General features: G+C 40.9%; 1 protein-coding gene across 11 annotated transcripts in view; it reads right to left on the reverse strand.

Annotated features, from left to right (window-relative positions):
* VPS13B (vacuolar protein sorting 13 homolog B) overlaps positions 1–14,756 on the reverse strand; it is a 1,297,298-nt gene extending 1,282,542 nt beyond the window's left edge. For all 11 annotated transcript variants that reach the window (XM_073550458.1, XM_073550457.1, XM_073550459.1 and 8 more), the window contains exons 1-3: positions 14,659–14,756; positions 9,720–9,900; positions 4,599–4,742 (exon numbers count right to left, since the gene is read on the reverse strand). In XM_073550458.1, coding sequence (XP_073406559.1) covers positions 4,599–4,742; positions 9,720–9,866 — 291 coding nt within the window. In that variant the 5' untranslated portion in view covers positions 9,867–9,900; positions 14,659–14,756. The remainder of the gene's footprint in view (positions 1–4,598; positions 4,743–9,719; positions 9,901–14,658) is intronic.
* Between the last annotated feature and the right edge of the window lie 1,872 nt (positions 14,757–16,628).

Raw genomic sequence — 16,628 nt, forward strand, 5'->3', positions numbered from 1 at the left:
TAATAATAATAATAATAATTTTTATTTATATAGCGCCAACATATTCCGCAGCACTTTACAATTAAGCGGGGACATGTACAGACAATAAATTCAATACAAGTTAAGACAATTCAAACAGTGACATTAGGAGTGAGGTCCCTGCTCGCAAGCTTACAATCTACAAGGAAATGGGGGGACACAGTAGGTGAGAAATGCTTGTTAATTCAGGTCTGGAAATTATAATAGGGATTTTCATATAAAGCTGCATGATCCGGTCATCAGCCCGTGTGTTTAAGTGCAATAGACAAGTATCAAATGCAGTTATGGGCATGAAGGGTGTGGAGACAGATGAATAGTAGGGTGCAGATTCAGAAAGTCACAGGGTGATGGTAGTGGGTACCACTCCCCTCCAGTTGCATTATCATACAGCTGAGTCCTCCAGGGCTAAGAAGAGACCCCTGAGTGAGGCTGTATAGATCATAGAAGGAGGAGTGGTGATTTCCCAGAAGAGTCTCACCATTATAGCTCTTACTGTCAATAATGCAGGGATTTCAAGTGATTATACTGGGGAGTCCTCGGATGAGGATGAGGGCCAGATGGGTGCTCCCTCCTTATTATCATCCTGGAAGAGACTTTTTTCACAATTTCCTTCCAAAGACTATTTCAAATCATTATTGCAGAAGTCAAAAGAGACCTGTAGTTCTGAGACTGCTTGTGTGAGACAGGACTTACAGCAACTATCTGGCTGCATTGAATCATTAGAAGGGGACCATGATACCACCAGAGCTCATGTCAATGAATTGCATCAGTTAACCACTTCACAACATAGGACTGTTAGAGATTTAGGAGTTCAACTAAAAGACCTGGATAATAGGGGATGGAGGTGTAATATTAGGGTAAATGGCATACCAAAGGCTAATGATCAAGAAAATCCTAAGTTAGTTCTTTAAGAGATCTTTAACTCAGCACTGGGAGTCCCTCCCTCAACGCCTATCAAATTTGACAGAGCCCACCGGGGCCTACAGAATCATCTCCATTCCCCCGTTATATCATTCTCTGTCTCCACGACTTATGAGATTAAGGAAAAGATCAAGGCAAAGGCCCGGACACAAAAAGAGATAACACACTCAGGTCCAGTTGTTTCTGGACCTGTCCAGTTCCACCCTACAGAAAAGACGGCTCCTCAGATCCCCGATGTCCATTCTAAAAGACCTTCGTATCACATACAGATGGTTTTCCCTTTGCTCTGACCACTCGAAAGGAGGGAATCTCAGCGACGCTGCATTCTTTGGAGTACCTTCCAGCTTTTTTTAAGCCATGGGGTTGCAGATCCCAAGAGATTGATGACTGGGACGCTCCGCTGCTTGCGGGTGCACCTCCAGTTTGGAATCAGAAAAAAGAAAGGAAAGAGGAGGACCAGGAGACAGAGTGGACAAGAGAGGATTGCCTTCTAATTGACTTAACAGAAAATACCCTATACCCTTTACTGTATTGTTGGAAATTCATGTCTTTGGTACCTGTTCAGATTGTAATTGTGTCACGATTCAGGTTTGATTCGTGGCAGCGCTGATTCCGCTATAATTTATATATAGCTTTTTTTTTCCTTTCAGGCCAGCAAGAGTTTAAGTCTGTTCATTGCTGGCAGCTGCTGCGCTGCTGGTCAGCTGATGTGGGTGGTGACCACTCCCATCATCCTTTAAATAGCCACCTGACACATCAGCTGATTGTCGGTGAGAGAGTAATCTATGCTGGCCAAGCCTGGAGTAAAAAGCTCTCTGGTTACAGTGGTGAATCTGCTGGTTTCGCAGAGTTTATGGTCCTGGTGTCGCTTTGCAGCAGGGAAAGTTGTTAAGTTCCCCGCTATCTGTCTGTCTTGTGTTCATCATTTTCAGTGATGCTAGCGTCCTTGCCGGCCAGTGCGCTAGCCAGAGATTAGTGAGGTGACAATCAGGTTTCGAGCACGTGACGGCGGGGGAAGGGGGTTTGAAGAACCCACTTAAGGCATTAGGGAAGTGTATGGACAGGCTCAGGTAACCCCGTTGTTAGGGGAGTGTATGGACAGGCTCAGGCTTGCGTTCAGGAGGTACCCCCGTCCCCTTCCTCTCCCCTTTTCCATCCCGTTGTATGTGCATTGTGCTGACTGCTGGAACCGTTGGGTCATGACAAATTGTTTTCCGTTGATGCAAGATAAAATTTAATAAAAACCTACAGTAAAAAAAAAATTCGGAAACCTGATTCTGCAGGTTAGTGCAATTACAGCAAAAACCAACTTGGATACATTTTTTTTTTTTTTTATTTATATGGTGAACAATGTTTGTGTTGCCATTTTCTGAGACGCATTTTTCCTTCGATGAAACTGTGAGGGCTTTTTTTTTTTTCCCGAAGTGAGATGTCATTACCATTGATATTGTTTTAGGGTACATACCACATTTTGGTCATTTTTTATTGCATTTTCTTTTAGGGAGTAGTGACTGAAAGAAAAAAAAAAAAAAAAAACAAATCTGGCGCTTTGTTTTTTGGTTATAGCTTTTACCATATGGCTTATTTTACATTTTGACAGAACAGACTTTTACAGAGGTGGCAATAATTTTTTTTGTTTTATCTATTTTTAATTTGGAATAAAGGTGGAGTTTTCACAATTTTTAGATTTAATGTTTTGAACTTTAGTTATTTTACTACCCTTAAGTAAGTTGAAAATGTGATTGTATGATCGCTTAGGCTGTGCTCCCTCTTTTCTATGGCGATCACTTTGTAGTTTTTATATTGCACTATATGTAGTAATGTTTTTAACTTCACTATTTGATCAAATGGAGATTTCTTGTAAATGAGAATCCACACTTGTGGTCCTGCCTATTTTAAGCTGGATTGAAGAACGCCTGTTTAGAGGTCCCAGCATTTTGACAACAAGAAATAATAAAATTTATCATCTGTGGATACTTTATCTAAAAGAGAATGATTGTTGATAAGTCGGGGGTCTGACAGCAGGCACCCACGTCGATCAGCTGAACAAATCACTTTTATCCCTTTTCGAATGGAGTGGCAGTGAGCTTATTGGGCCACCAATCCTTTCATAACATAAGTGGGTGAATAACATTGCGCTCTGCAGTTTTCAATTTCAGGCATCTGAACCGTCTCTCCATCTTCTAACAGAAACGAAAGAGCCCCGAAGACTATTTAAAAAAAAAAAAAAAAGGTTTTGGTATTCACTAATCCGTAGCTTTTATTGGAGGACAAAGTAACCATGAGTTATATGCTGTCACCTGGAGTCTGATACTAAGATGTATTGTTAGTGTCAGGATATAACCCACGGAACCTTTGTCTTCCAATGAAGTAACTGAGAAATCTCCAGTCTGCTCATCTGTGCAGGTCCCAGGACAACTCTCATACAAATTAATGTGAATAACAAACAGTATAGCTCGCTTTGCTGCATAGTTTCTTTAACCACCCATTCGTTTCTATGCGAGTTATGCAAACCGCAGTATAGTTGCAATTTGCTGCTTTGTATCCAGACCTCTGATGGCCAGGAACTAGAAGAAATCATTCTAGTCGCCGTCATAAAAGTCAGAGATGACAATAACTTTAGGACGCATCATACCAGAAAAGGCACTCTACTATTACACAACAGAAAAAAAAAAATATATTTTGCACTAATTAATCTTCCCTGAGCGTGTAAGGAAGTGGAGGGGGTCAATACCAATAATTTTTATGCTATGAAGGTAGAATAGGGAAGCAACTGCTACCAATAAGAACCATTTAGTTTATCTACATTAGTCACATTATTTCACATACTATGCATGTTGCAGAGCTGTGTGTATGTACACAAACAACTCTGCAACAAACATCACCGCTGCACTCATATAGTAAATACATAGACACAGCTCTGCTTCACTCATAAGGCTGATACAGAAATGCAACACTGCTGCAGTCACATAGTAGATACATACACAGCTCTGTTGCACTCATGGTAGATACATACCCACAGTTCTGCTGTACTCATAGTTGATACATACACACAGCTCGGCTTCATGAGCAGTGTATACCCACACTTTACTTTGCAGTACATACAACACTGCGGAATAAACAGATAGATACAAATCTCTGCTGCGTATTACATATACACAGCTATGCAGCTGGCATATTATACGATACTACACGTTAATGATATGTAGTTCAGTTCCAGGAGTAATATCTTCTTACTCCCAACACGTGCATGTTCCTCTAATGCATTTTGCTGATCACATGACTGACATAATAGAAGGACGGATCATGATTTTCTGGCCTGTTGTTCATCTTCTATGGTAAGCTGTTTTGGGTCCGGCAGCACAGGGAATTCTATGCAGATCCCGTTCAGCTTCCTCTTCTGTCCTGCCCTGATCAAATACATCAGTGTCAGGCAGTGAGAGAGGACTATGCACCTGCACAGTTCTCTCAGTGACTGGGAAGGATGTGACCAAAGTTCTCTGCTCAAACTCTGGGAAAGCTGGCTGCCAACTATTAGATGTAAACTTTTTAGAAAGATATTTTCTTGAGAAAAGTCTTATAGTCAGAATAATTTAGTAGAACTATACAATGGGCAAGATATTTACCCAAACAAACAAAACCAGGCAGAAAAGGCTTACCTGTACACCATCCTTTAATTTCAGTATGCACTCCATAGTGTTGATGGTTATTACAACAGACTCTGACCCAAGTTTGGTCCATGGTACATGAATCCGTAACTCATGGATGTGACCACTGAGAAATGTGAATGGCAGCTTTAGTTCCTGCGAAAAAAAATTAAGGACATATAGAATTCTCAAAAGTTTGATTGCATTGGTTTGTATGCATTGGTTTGTATCCCTTTTTCTCTCATACGGAAACCCAATAATTATGTTAAATGAGTCCTGTGCTTCATGCTCTGCATACAGGGCATTCCTATTCTCCTAAAAGAGACAACACTGGTATATTCTACACAAGCAGCTACAAAGACAGACATGATATAGGTGGCCTTTTTTCAGTTGTCCTCATAAGCAGATTGCAATCTACTCTAAGTTTCAGACTACTCTCATCTGAACATGTCCCAAATAATATACACTGAGGTGTGTGTGTCCAATCTGCTGCTGTCCTCACTGGCTGTTGTGTGCTAACACAACTTCATTCCTGCACTGCTGTCCCCTCCTATAAGGGATTTCCTCTCTTCGTTATGTACACTCATGCCAATGAGTGAGATTCGTCCCCTGCAGATTCTGCTAAGCTTTCTCCCTTATGCTCCCTGTGGCCATATGCTTTCTCCTTCCTTTCGCTGAAGATTCTGTAAAGGGTTTGCTTTTCTATCTATCACTTAAAGGGAGTTTCCCATCTTACATCTTATCCCAATATATAGCAGGTGTAATAATAATGTTAGCAAATACCTCCGATTAGAAATGCAGTATAGTTTTTTGGATTCGCTATGTCTTGTTCCTCCTGTGCAGGCATTGTAGGACCTTAGGTATCCATGGTTATGACTGCTAATATAGTGACAGCTAGTTGCTAGTGGTCATAACCATGGATACCCGAGGTCTATACAATGCCTGGACATGAGAAAAGAGACAACGTGAATCAGAAAAACTATACTACATTTCTAATTGGGTTTATTTGCTATTATAATAATTATTAAGCCTACTACATATCGGGATAAGATCTTGGAGATGGGAATACCCCTTTAAGCTGCCTGTGGGCATGTGATCTCTCCTTCCTTTCCCTGCAGATTCTGTTGCGGGTTCTCGTCTCACTGATGCTACTTGTGTGATCTCTCCTCCGCAGACTTCATGCACTATGCTCACTTCTTCAAGGTGGCCTTAAACATTAGACTTGGCTTGCCTGAACCTGCTGACCATCTAATGCAATTTACATTTTAATTCTATATTGCTCTCAAGGGAGATAAGTGGATTTCTAATCTGTCTGGCAGTTGCCTATTCCATAAAGATTTTTTTTTTTTACAAGCTTTTTATTATTTTGCCTTTAAAAAAAAAAAAAATTTACACAAATATGGTTGTGTACTCCTAGGGAAACCCACAGGAAAAGGCATGGAAATAAAACAAACACCTGCAATTAGGAAAAACACCAGTGACCAAAAAGAAAAGCCATATACAAAAAACTCTAGTGAATTTAATATTTTCCTATTGACGTATAAACAACATCTGGCTGGATTGTCTTTTTTTTTTTTTTTACTTTTAAGCAAAAGACAAGTGTCGAAAAAAAAGTGTAAACGTGTGTTCAATAGCATTATAAAAAAAACAGACGCTGCCGATACTGTTTAGAAATGTCCCAGAAGCAAAAGGTTTTTGTTTTTTTTATTTTAAAGCAATGTCCAGGTTTTGATCAGAGAACCATTCGATCTGCTGTTCTGGATCTCAGACTCTAGTTCGGCCACATAATTAAAACTGATGATCGCAAGTTTATAATAACAATAATATTCTCTTTTGAATAAAACTTGTGGATCCTAGAAATAAGATTTGTACGCGTTTCACTGCGGAGGTTTACTTTGGCACCCGCACAGAATAATCCTTATTAAAAATGTTATGTCTACTACCTTATCTAAAACATTTGAGAAGTCCAATCTCCCTCCTCCTTCCTAAAAAAAAAATACACATCTGAGACTTTACACTGCGCACAGTGCTCTCCGCTCTGTGTTCATGTTCCAACATTTTCTAATCTTATTTTCTAGACAATCTGTATGCAGTCATTATAGGTCTGGGCTTTGTGCTAAACGAAAATAAAAAACAAAACAAAAAAAAAAAAATCATCTAATTGCATTTACGCTAACAAGGCACAATAAGAGGTCAAGATCTGTTACGATCCAATGGATGGAATTATAATCCATTTTTGCTTTCCTCTTGACATATCGGGGTCTGTCAGATTTCCAGTGATTTCTCCCAGAGCACGCTATGTTATTCTGATAGTGGTGAGTACTAGATTAAGCAACAAACATGTTAATTAGCTGTAATCAGCTTAAAGGGGTTGTCAGGAACTGGCGAGCATGTGACTGCAAATATGCAGTTTGTATACATGTGGTCACATGCAGACTAAACGTATGCGGTCTCGATTAATACAAGTGAATTGAGAGAGGCCGGAAAAGACTAGTAGGAATGTGTCCAGAAGTATGAAAACTGCATCCATGCACTCACATGACCGCCCGTTCTAGTGCTGGAGAATCCTTGAAGCGCGCACTGCGTTCACAGTGAAGATTCACAAGTTTGCAGTCACAGACCCAATTCTGCAGACTTGGGTCCAAAACCTTGACAACCCCTTTAATTTCAGGAACATTTAAAGAACGCTGTGCATACCAACAACGCTTGGCAGCTAGGAGATTGTATCAGGGTATACTCACATTCAGCAAATGTACCCATTCACACGTATGGAACTGATCTTTGAACGCATTTCTGAATGTGAATATACTTCTGTGTGTTAACTATGCACAGAAGAAATTGTCTTACTTCAGACTGGATTTAGCATTAATGCTCTAGTCACTATGGTGGTATTGCCACCGTCATACAACAATTTATAAAAATCCTGATTAATTTTTTTTGTGTTAAATCAGATTCAGATGAGCATATTCAAAATCGCACATGTTTGCTCCTGAAAAAAGCAGTGATTTTCATCCACATGGCATTCCCTAACGTGCTAAAATCATGTCCATACGTGGTCTGAACTCTGAACGTCCGCCTTTTTACCTTATTTTTTTTAAAATTCACAATAAAAGAAAATATGGATCCATGAAAAATAGATACCATATGGACAACGTCTGTATGGCCTTTTTTGCATCTTTGCCAAAAAATGAACTTAACTAGCATCTGCAGCCATTCTTGTTCGCAATGGCGATGTGGAAAAATGTTTATCTAAATTGTGTTGAGCCGCTGACTTATACTGGTCCGTTGACAGGCCTTTTCACACATAGAATAACGCTCATATGACGCTGATCTTGATTTTGATTGAGAAAGCACTCTATTAGCATGCTGCAGTTAAAAATACTAAGAATTAAATACGCTCACCCACCCCTACTCCAGTTCTATGTTGCTGCTCTGGACCCAGGTTGACAGATGTCATCATGACTGCAGCACACATGACCGCTGCAGCCAATCACTGGACACAGCAGCTTGTGCCATCTACTCATCTCCATCGATACTGGACAGGATTCTCTTCGCTACCTTCAGACATATTTAATTTCAGCCAGCATGCTTTAATTAGTACAACACAGTCCACTTACAGACAGAACACTGAAAAATTTAAGTCAATATACTAGTGCACAAAAAGATTTTTCACAGGGACCGAGGGAAGAAAAAAAAAAAAAGTTTACTAGACCGATTCAATTTGTGGAGGGTGAAACAGTGCTCCTTCATTTGCACCTGATGAGACACTGCCCTAGCACCAATTGTGATCCAGAAGAGCAGAAGGAGCTGCAGACAAATGCAGTCACCTCCGTAATTTGGGCATTCAACTGGCCCATGAATAGTCAAGTTCCAATCAAAAGAACCTTACTCATTAAAAACTTCTGCGGGAGCGGAGGTGTACACCATAAGGAAAACTGGAGTCCCCTACTCTCGTGACAAAAAAAAAAAAAAAAAAAGAAGAATACTAAAGGCCACAGAACTTATGTTTTCAGCACTGAACCACTTTAAGGGAACATGTTCTTCCTTTATAAACTGGTGCTGCCAAGTTATTAAAAAGGTTCTCGCTCATTTTTTAAATTTGACAGAAGCAATGATGTAAAAGAAAACTAAAAGGCATACTCTTTCCTGCTGTCCAAAGCAAGCTTTAGTGCTACCACTCTGATTGCTTCAAATCTGTCAAAGACAATAATATCACCACCGACCAAAAACTTGCCGATATTGCTATACCATCATGACTTGCCGCTGTCAAATTTAAAAAACTGAGTTGAGAACCCCTCTAAGTTTTTTTTACATCTCTACAAGCCCTCTATAATACTCCTTCTGCCTCATTTAAAGAAGAAAAAAAGGTATTGAGAATTGATTGCTCCTATGAGCATCTGTCGATCATGCACGGCGCACCTTTGGCCTCGGAAAACATACACACTTATGCAGTTGATCTGAATCAAATGCAAATCAACACTAAATAATGCCCTCAGTCAGAGCAAATCTCAGTCATCATTTCTGTGGCTGGGTAAATAACCTATTGGATGCAATGCTCCCTGTCATGACTTCTAACATTCTTAAGGTACTGTCACACTTAGCGATGTACCAGCGATCCCGACCAGCGATATGACACGGTCAGGATCGCTGGTGCAACGCTAAGTGGTCGCTAGTGAGCTACCACACAGGCAGATCTCACCAGCGACAAAGCAGGGGTCGCTACTTACCTGTCTGACAAGGCGATCCTGACGTCCTCCCGCCCACGTCCACGCGTCGCTCGTCTCCACAGCAGGAAGCCCCAGCAGGAAGCCGATGACGAGAAACGGTCCAGGACGTTCTCGCGCTATCAGCGATAACCAGCGGGGGAGCGGTCGGGGGCAAGTATCAGACATAGCGATATCGCTAGAAATATCGCTATAACGTCACAAAAACCAGTGACGTTATAGCGATATCGCTTAGTGTGACAGGCCCTTTAGAAATTACAACAGACGCTACATTGCTCCTCCTGTGATAATTGAAAGCACAATTTCTAATATACAGTTACAGCTCACCAAAATTCAAATTTATCAAAAACAGCAAGAAATATCCTAAAGGACGACTTATGTGAAGCGAATACCAAACCAGACGATGTACCTGCTCAAGAACATCCAATTTTAATTCCAGTTTACTAAGAACCACATCTCCGCCCCAAAGAGAAAGCTGCAGGTCCGAAGGCTTCAGATTCTTGATGTATCGATTCACATAGCTCATTAAAATCGGAGTCACGTAGGACTCCAACATTGTTGAACACTTCCAGAAGTGAACGTCTTCTCACCTGCAATCAGGGAAAGAATAAAATAAGGATTTGTAGCACTTATAATAGGGGAGGTCGTTAATGTAAATATTGTTTCCCAAATTGGGACCCCCATCCCCTTCTAGTAAGCAGAGCACAGGCTGCTGCAAAGTGTATGTTGTTTTGTTTTATTTCATCAAAATCTTACAATCTAGGTCAGTGAATGACAACATGTTTCATTTGTGATAATTTAAAACTGAACGGACCCACATTTTTTTTTTTTTTTTTTTACAGAAGTTTGCTGAAATGTATTCAGTCAAGTCAATCCTCCTTGAACTAGAAAAAAGGACAAATGTCTTTTTTTCTGAGAAATTTCTGCAGCATTAAAAAGTTTTTTTTTGCAGAATTCGCTTTTTAATTCTGCTTGATACTATAGGTTACGGTCACACATCATTATTTCTTTTTAGAGCACTATTGACTCCATGGTGCTGTACGTGAGCACAAATATAAATTACAAGAACTAACCAACAATGACAGACTGGCAAAGAAAAGAGAAAATGTACAGTTGAGTGAAACAAGCGGATTCACCTGCGTTCAATAGCCGGCAGCGCTTTGAACGCAGAGAACACACACTGCATCCAGAGTGCTGCTAGTTCCGGATAGTGGGCACCTGGCCTTACAGTCTATGAGGAAGGAGACAGTAGGTTTGGGGTTGCGGCAGCTCCGGTGTTGGTGATGAGGTGACAAAGGGGTCATTGTCGATTTTAAGCTTTAAGTGATGGGTTTTCATGTTCCGTTTAAATGTGGTGGATAAACGGAAAATGTGCTTTTGTTTTGGATTTTTCCGCAACATATCCGCAACAAACTCCTCACTAGTTACAAGAGGATTTTGCAGCACTTTTTTTTTGGTTTTTTTTTGAGGATTTGCTGCCTATTTCACGGCAAAATGATGAAATACGTTTCCGAATTCTGCACTGAGAATTGACATGCTGCAAATTTTTAAATCCTCACTGCAGATCAATTTCTGTGCAGAAATATTCAACAACAAGCAGATGAGATAAGCTGCAATTTTATTTACTTTTTTTCTTTTTTAGGGTATGTGCATGCGTTGTGGATTTGCAGCGGATCAGCAGAGGATTTGCCCCTGCGGATACGCTGCAGATCCGCAAGTGATTTACAGTACAATGTTATTCTATGAGGAACAAAAAAAAAACACTAGGCACATGCTGCGGAAAAATCAGTGCAGAAACGCAGTGGATTATTTTCCGCAGCATGTCAATTCTTTGTGCGATTCCGCAGTGTTTTTACACCCATTCCATTGTAAGAATCCGCAAGAGTAAAAAACGCATGCCAAATCCCCACAAAATCCGCAATAAATATGCATAAAAAAACGCGTGGATTTTGACCTGCGGATTCTGCCAAGACATGCACATTCCACGCAGAAAATTCCGCACAGCAATCAGCAACGTGTGCACATACACTTAACAGCCTTCGGCTCGAGCCATGGAAATTTGATGGATGAATGATCTGTAGGACAATCGATCTTGTCCAAGCCTAAATATTAGTTGGTACTTCATACTGTGGATTTTTATGCATACAAATACAGTAGATAATCAGCCCCAAAGATTTTCATAACATATTTCTAGGGTATATATAAATAAGATTAACAACAATGGAGTTTCCACAGCAGAAAATTTGCAGGACTAATGACCACGGCAGATTTGTTGTGGATGTCAAATCAACCATTCCTGTCAATTTCTGCTGTCGACTTTCTCTGCAGTGCGAGGGTGAGATTTCATAAAATGGTTTAATCCGCAGTGCTCAATCTCAGAATGGTGTACAGTTTCAGGTGAAACTGTCTCGGGCTTTTTAATTTTTTTTTTTTTTGCAGAATTTGACCATCAACTTGAATATATTACATTTTGCACCGCAGCAAATAAATCTGCAACAGTATCTCTATTTAACTAATTTATTGCTGTTGCAGATTTTCTGGTATATTCATATCTCAAATGTGCTATCACAAATTGATGGGCACGACCGAAATGTAATCCCCAGGTGCTATAGACTTGCGTAACTAAAATGCACATAAGAGGAAAAAAAAAAACAGAACAAGAGCTATACAAATAATAGCAGTGCACACTGGTGGGTATCATGAAAAATACAGTTGGATTTAAGTTTGAAAGCAGGAAACAACACAAATTGTTTAAATCACTTAAAAGCACAATTTTGGTACACAAAATCAAATTGTCTCACCCTGATAAGAGGTCAGAATTAGCCCCTGCCTCCTGTCCTGTAAGCAAAAGTCTCAGGCAAACAAACAAAATATAGGTACCAACAGTATAAAGTGCGATTAAGTAGTGCAACAAAGCATATACATATACTAACGCTGATATACCAAATCAGGAATTCTATGAAACCCAACATTGGGTAATCAACATGTTGGCCCATGAGGAAGGCACAGATTACATGGCGTGGAAAGATACAGATGCCCTTCTTCTGAGGGTCTCTTTGGTCTCATGCGGTATTTATTTCTTGCACTAACACACTTTATTGCCTGCTGTTGGGTTATATATTATTTCCAATTCTGACATGTCAGCTTTAATACATGAATATGTCATGTGATGCCACATAACCGCACTTTGTGCTGTCAAGTCAATGGTACCTATTTTTTGTGTTGACCAGGAATCTTTTTTTTATAGGAGGTAGCGGGTCATTCTGACCACGTATAGTGACACTAAACAAAAGTATATCAATAGGGCACGATAAGCATCTAGAATCTTATTATGGCGAGCCAGTTTGAGTTCTGCATGTAGACCAATGATGCTTATTGAGTGTTTAACTGTTTGTGTTTGTTCTTTGTGATATTAAATTCTTAACAAAATAGTATTTTTCATGATTTCGACTAGTACTCACTGCTATTATAAATACAAATCTTGGTCTGTTTATTTGGGGGGGCATAAAAAAATACTATTTCAGCTCACCCTTCTATGAGGCAAAATCCATGTTCTGATGAGACAAATGGTGCATAAATGGAGCAGGCAGCTGGTCCCAAAGAATGTAAAAAACATGTTTCCAGCACTTATGCCATGGTTCAATAAAAAAATGCCATTTATTAGATTCAATAAAAATCAACGGTACAACCATGTAAACAAAGACACATTTGTAAACTGTTTACACGTATCAAACCTAATACCACAAAAATGTTTACTAAAAAAATACACATCTAGATAATTGCGTGTTTCAAACCCTTGTCCGTGGGTTCTTATTCATAAAATGAAGAAACCATGAACTAGGGTTTGAAACGCATAAGTATCTATTTTTTTTTTTTACATTTTTGTATCGCTGATTTTTAATGAGCTTAATAAATGGCAATTTTTATTTAATTGAACCTTGAAATGAGAGCTGTGCCTATATTTTCTGTCTTTCTGGGGTTTATGGCAAACGTGAATACCTATTTAGGGTCTGTTCACACTGTTTTATCAGCAGTCAAAACATCTATTTTTCAAAACAGAAGACCCTTCATGAATTGCTCCTTTTCTCTGGAGTTTTAAGATCCTTTAATAATCCTTTAATCGTCCCACCATGGGGAAAGTCAGAGCATTACAACAGCAAGGCAGGATCAAGTACAGATACATAAAGGCATTACAATGACAGTAGGTAGGTACATATACAAAGAAAAAAAAAGATATAACCGGACTATCACAACTTTGGATCTATCAGTTCACTGTTTGGGTCGTTCTCCGTTTTGGACAGTGCTGGTTATACAGCCTAACTGCAGCAGGAAGGAAGGACTTTCGATAGCGCCCCCTCTCACATTTAGGATGAAGTAGCTGGTCACTGACAGTACTGCACATCTTTGTCACGGTCTCATGCATGGGATGGGAATCATTCTGCACCATGTAGCTCACCTTGGCCAGTATCCTCCTATCGTCTACTTCCTGAACTGGATCCCAGGACAGAGCTGGCCCTTCTAATCAGTTTGTCCAGCCTATTCCTGTCCATGGTTGATATGCCACTACCCCAGCACGCCACACCAAAGAAGATGACTTATGCCACAACAGAGTTGAAGAAGGATGCAAGGAGTTCCCCCTTAACTCCAAAGGATCTTTACAAACCTAAAGATTCTTTTATTGAGCATTTCTTGATCGTTTCCTACGCATTTTTCAGGCGTTTGGTTCCACTATTGTTATTTGTATGTTTTGCGGGGAAGTTTCTTTTCCTAAAGTTTTATTTTAGCAACCTTTTTTATTAGACACTGGCTGGTTTGGAGAAAATTCCACCAGCAACGGCTACCCGCTATCTTTTTGTCCCCACCAGGCATTTTTCAAAACCTTTTCAGGAAAATAAAAAATGCTCTAATAACATTATATATATCCAGCAAAGTGGATTTGCAATAGAAATAAGTAAAGAGTTTCCCAAGTATATGAAGCAGGTTTTAAGGAGATTTTTGGAGCGGATCTGTGTGAACATTGACTTATATGAAAACCCCCTGCTTGGCGCAGCCCAGTGATGTGAATGGATCACTATTGCACAGGACGATCTCTCTGTGCTCATGGGGCAGAGCTCGGTGTCACCTGCTGTATGTGACTGTAATATCACTGCAGCCACTACACAGGGTCATTTATTACCATGCTGCACGTCGCTCTCATGTGTGTCTAGGAGATGACAGCCTCTAATTATAGGGAGCTGCCTTACACAGTGCCAGCAGCCTAGAGGAGCTCGCCCTGCTGCTTATATCCCCGCATTAGCTGTGCTATAACCTCTGAGGAACGGTAGTAACGTGTCAGCCACAAAACTTACACCGGACACCAGCCGCCGCCACCGGGTACCAGCACTTCCACTGCCATCTACCCACACTTCCGGGTATGTGGAGAAAGGCGGATGTGACGTCATATAAACATACAGCCGCGCTGCCGGAACTTGATTCCGGGTCATGTGACGTGATGCTGCTGCCAATCAGGTGGAGGGGTGTAAAATAGGGCGGGGTTAGAGCTGCTCCGTCTGCTCTGATCTGAGCTGCGCTTTCCCGCTACACTGACCGTACAGCTCCCAATATGCGCTGATGAGTGATGAGTGCTCTGAAGGCATGCTGGGAGTTGTAGTTTTATAGAAACTGGAGAGCCACAGATTGGATAACACTGACATGTATGCAGTAATATATTAAAAGGCAAAAAATCCAGATCCAACACCTGAAAATAGCAGATGAGTTTCAGGCACAGGCATTAGTGATTACAGGGAAGACAAATGCACTGGAGCTTGGACTTAAAGGGAATCTGTCACCTTTTTTTGGCCTTGCAGCTGCCGGCATAGACATCGGGGGCTTATCTACAGCATTCTGTAATGCTGTAGATAAGGTCTGGCGCCTGCGCACTGCAGAATTCTGCTCTGCCCTCAACAGGGCAGAGCACTGCGCCGGAGTCGGAGCCATTTCAGGACGGGGGAAGAGGACGTCATCGCATGAAGAAGGGAGGCACGGGACGGCGACACCCATCGGACCGGACCGCCCACCCGGTGAGTATAATATAACGTGTTTTTTTTCTCTTTCAGGTTACATCGGAGGCTTATCTACAGCATTACTGAATGCTGTAGCTAAACCCCGATGTGTATGCTGGCAGCTGCAAGGCCAAAAAAAGCGTGACAGATTCCCTTTAAAGGGGTCATCCGAAGGCAAAGTCATTTTTCATCCTAAAGCCCTATCTAGTCAGAGCCATAATCTAAGCTATTTTCTAATATACTTGCATTAGAAATACTGAATTTCTATTTTTTTTTTCACTTCCTTTTTGATGACACTTCATTTGAGAATCCCAGTGCATGCTGGAATATTCCAACGAAGCATCATCAGGGGACAGAGGCTGGCGGCTGCGGTCACCGTCACAGCCCCTGCCCCCACCCTGAAACAAAGCGTCGTCAGTGATTGCCGTTGGAACGGCTGGACTAGCGATGTGTACAATGACAGCTCGCGTTCTGTTGTCGGCTCATATCAGCAGTAGCAAGCCAACTACAGATCGCAATGTGAGGGCTCGCACACACGAGTAATGATTCTCTAAGATCAATTAGGGTATGTGCACACGCTGCGGATTATGCTGCGGATTGATCCGCGCGGATTTTGCAAAATCTGCAAGTAAATCCGCAGGTCATAAGACCTGCGGATTAGCCCTGCGGTTTTGCATCTCCACAATGGAGCAGATGGCAAACCGCATCGGAATCCACAGAAAGAATTGACATGTCAATTCTTTCTGCGGTTTTGAAACCGCAGCAAATCCGCGCGGAAAATTCCGCAGCATCTGCACAGCGTTTTTTTTGTTTCCATAGGGTATAAAGGTACTGTACAACGCAGCAGAAACTGCTGCGGATCCGCAGGGCCAAATCCGCTGCGGATCCGCGGCAGAATCTGCAGCGTGTGCACACACCCTTATGTTATTTTATTTTCCTATTCTTAAACATTGCTTATGTAGCGCTATCGTTTTGCGCAGGGCTGTACATACATTATTATTCCCTTCACCCCCCCAAGCACGCTTTCACCTTCCGGACCAGGCCAAAATTGACAATTCTGACCACTGTCACTTTTATGAGGTAATAACTCTGGAACGCTTCAACGCATTCTAGCGATTCCGAGATTGTTTTTTCGTGACATATTGGGCTTCATGTTAGTGGTAAATTTAGGTCGATAATTTTCGCGTTTATTTGTGAAAAAAAAGGGAAATTTGGTGAAAATTTTGAAAATTTTGCAATTTTCAAATTTTGAATTTTTATTCTGTTAAACCAGAGAG

Source organism: Dendrobates tinctorius, unplaced genomic scaffold, assembly GCF_039654945.1.
Source record: "Dendrobates tinctorius isolate UK_male_01 unplaced genomic scaffold, ASM3965494v1 ptg000165l, whole genome shotgun sequence".
Lineage (NCBI taxonomy): Eukaryota > Metazoa > Chordata > Amphibia > Anura > Dendrobatidae > Dendrobates > Dendrobates tinctorius.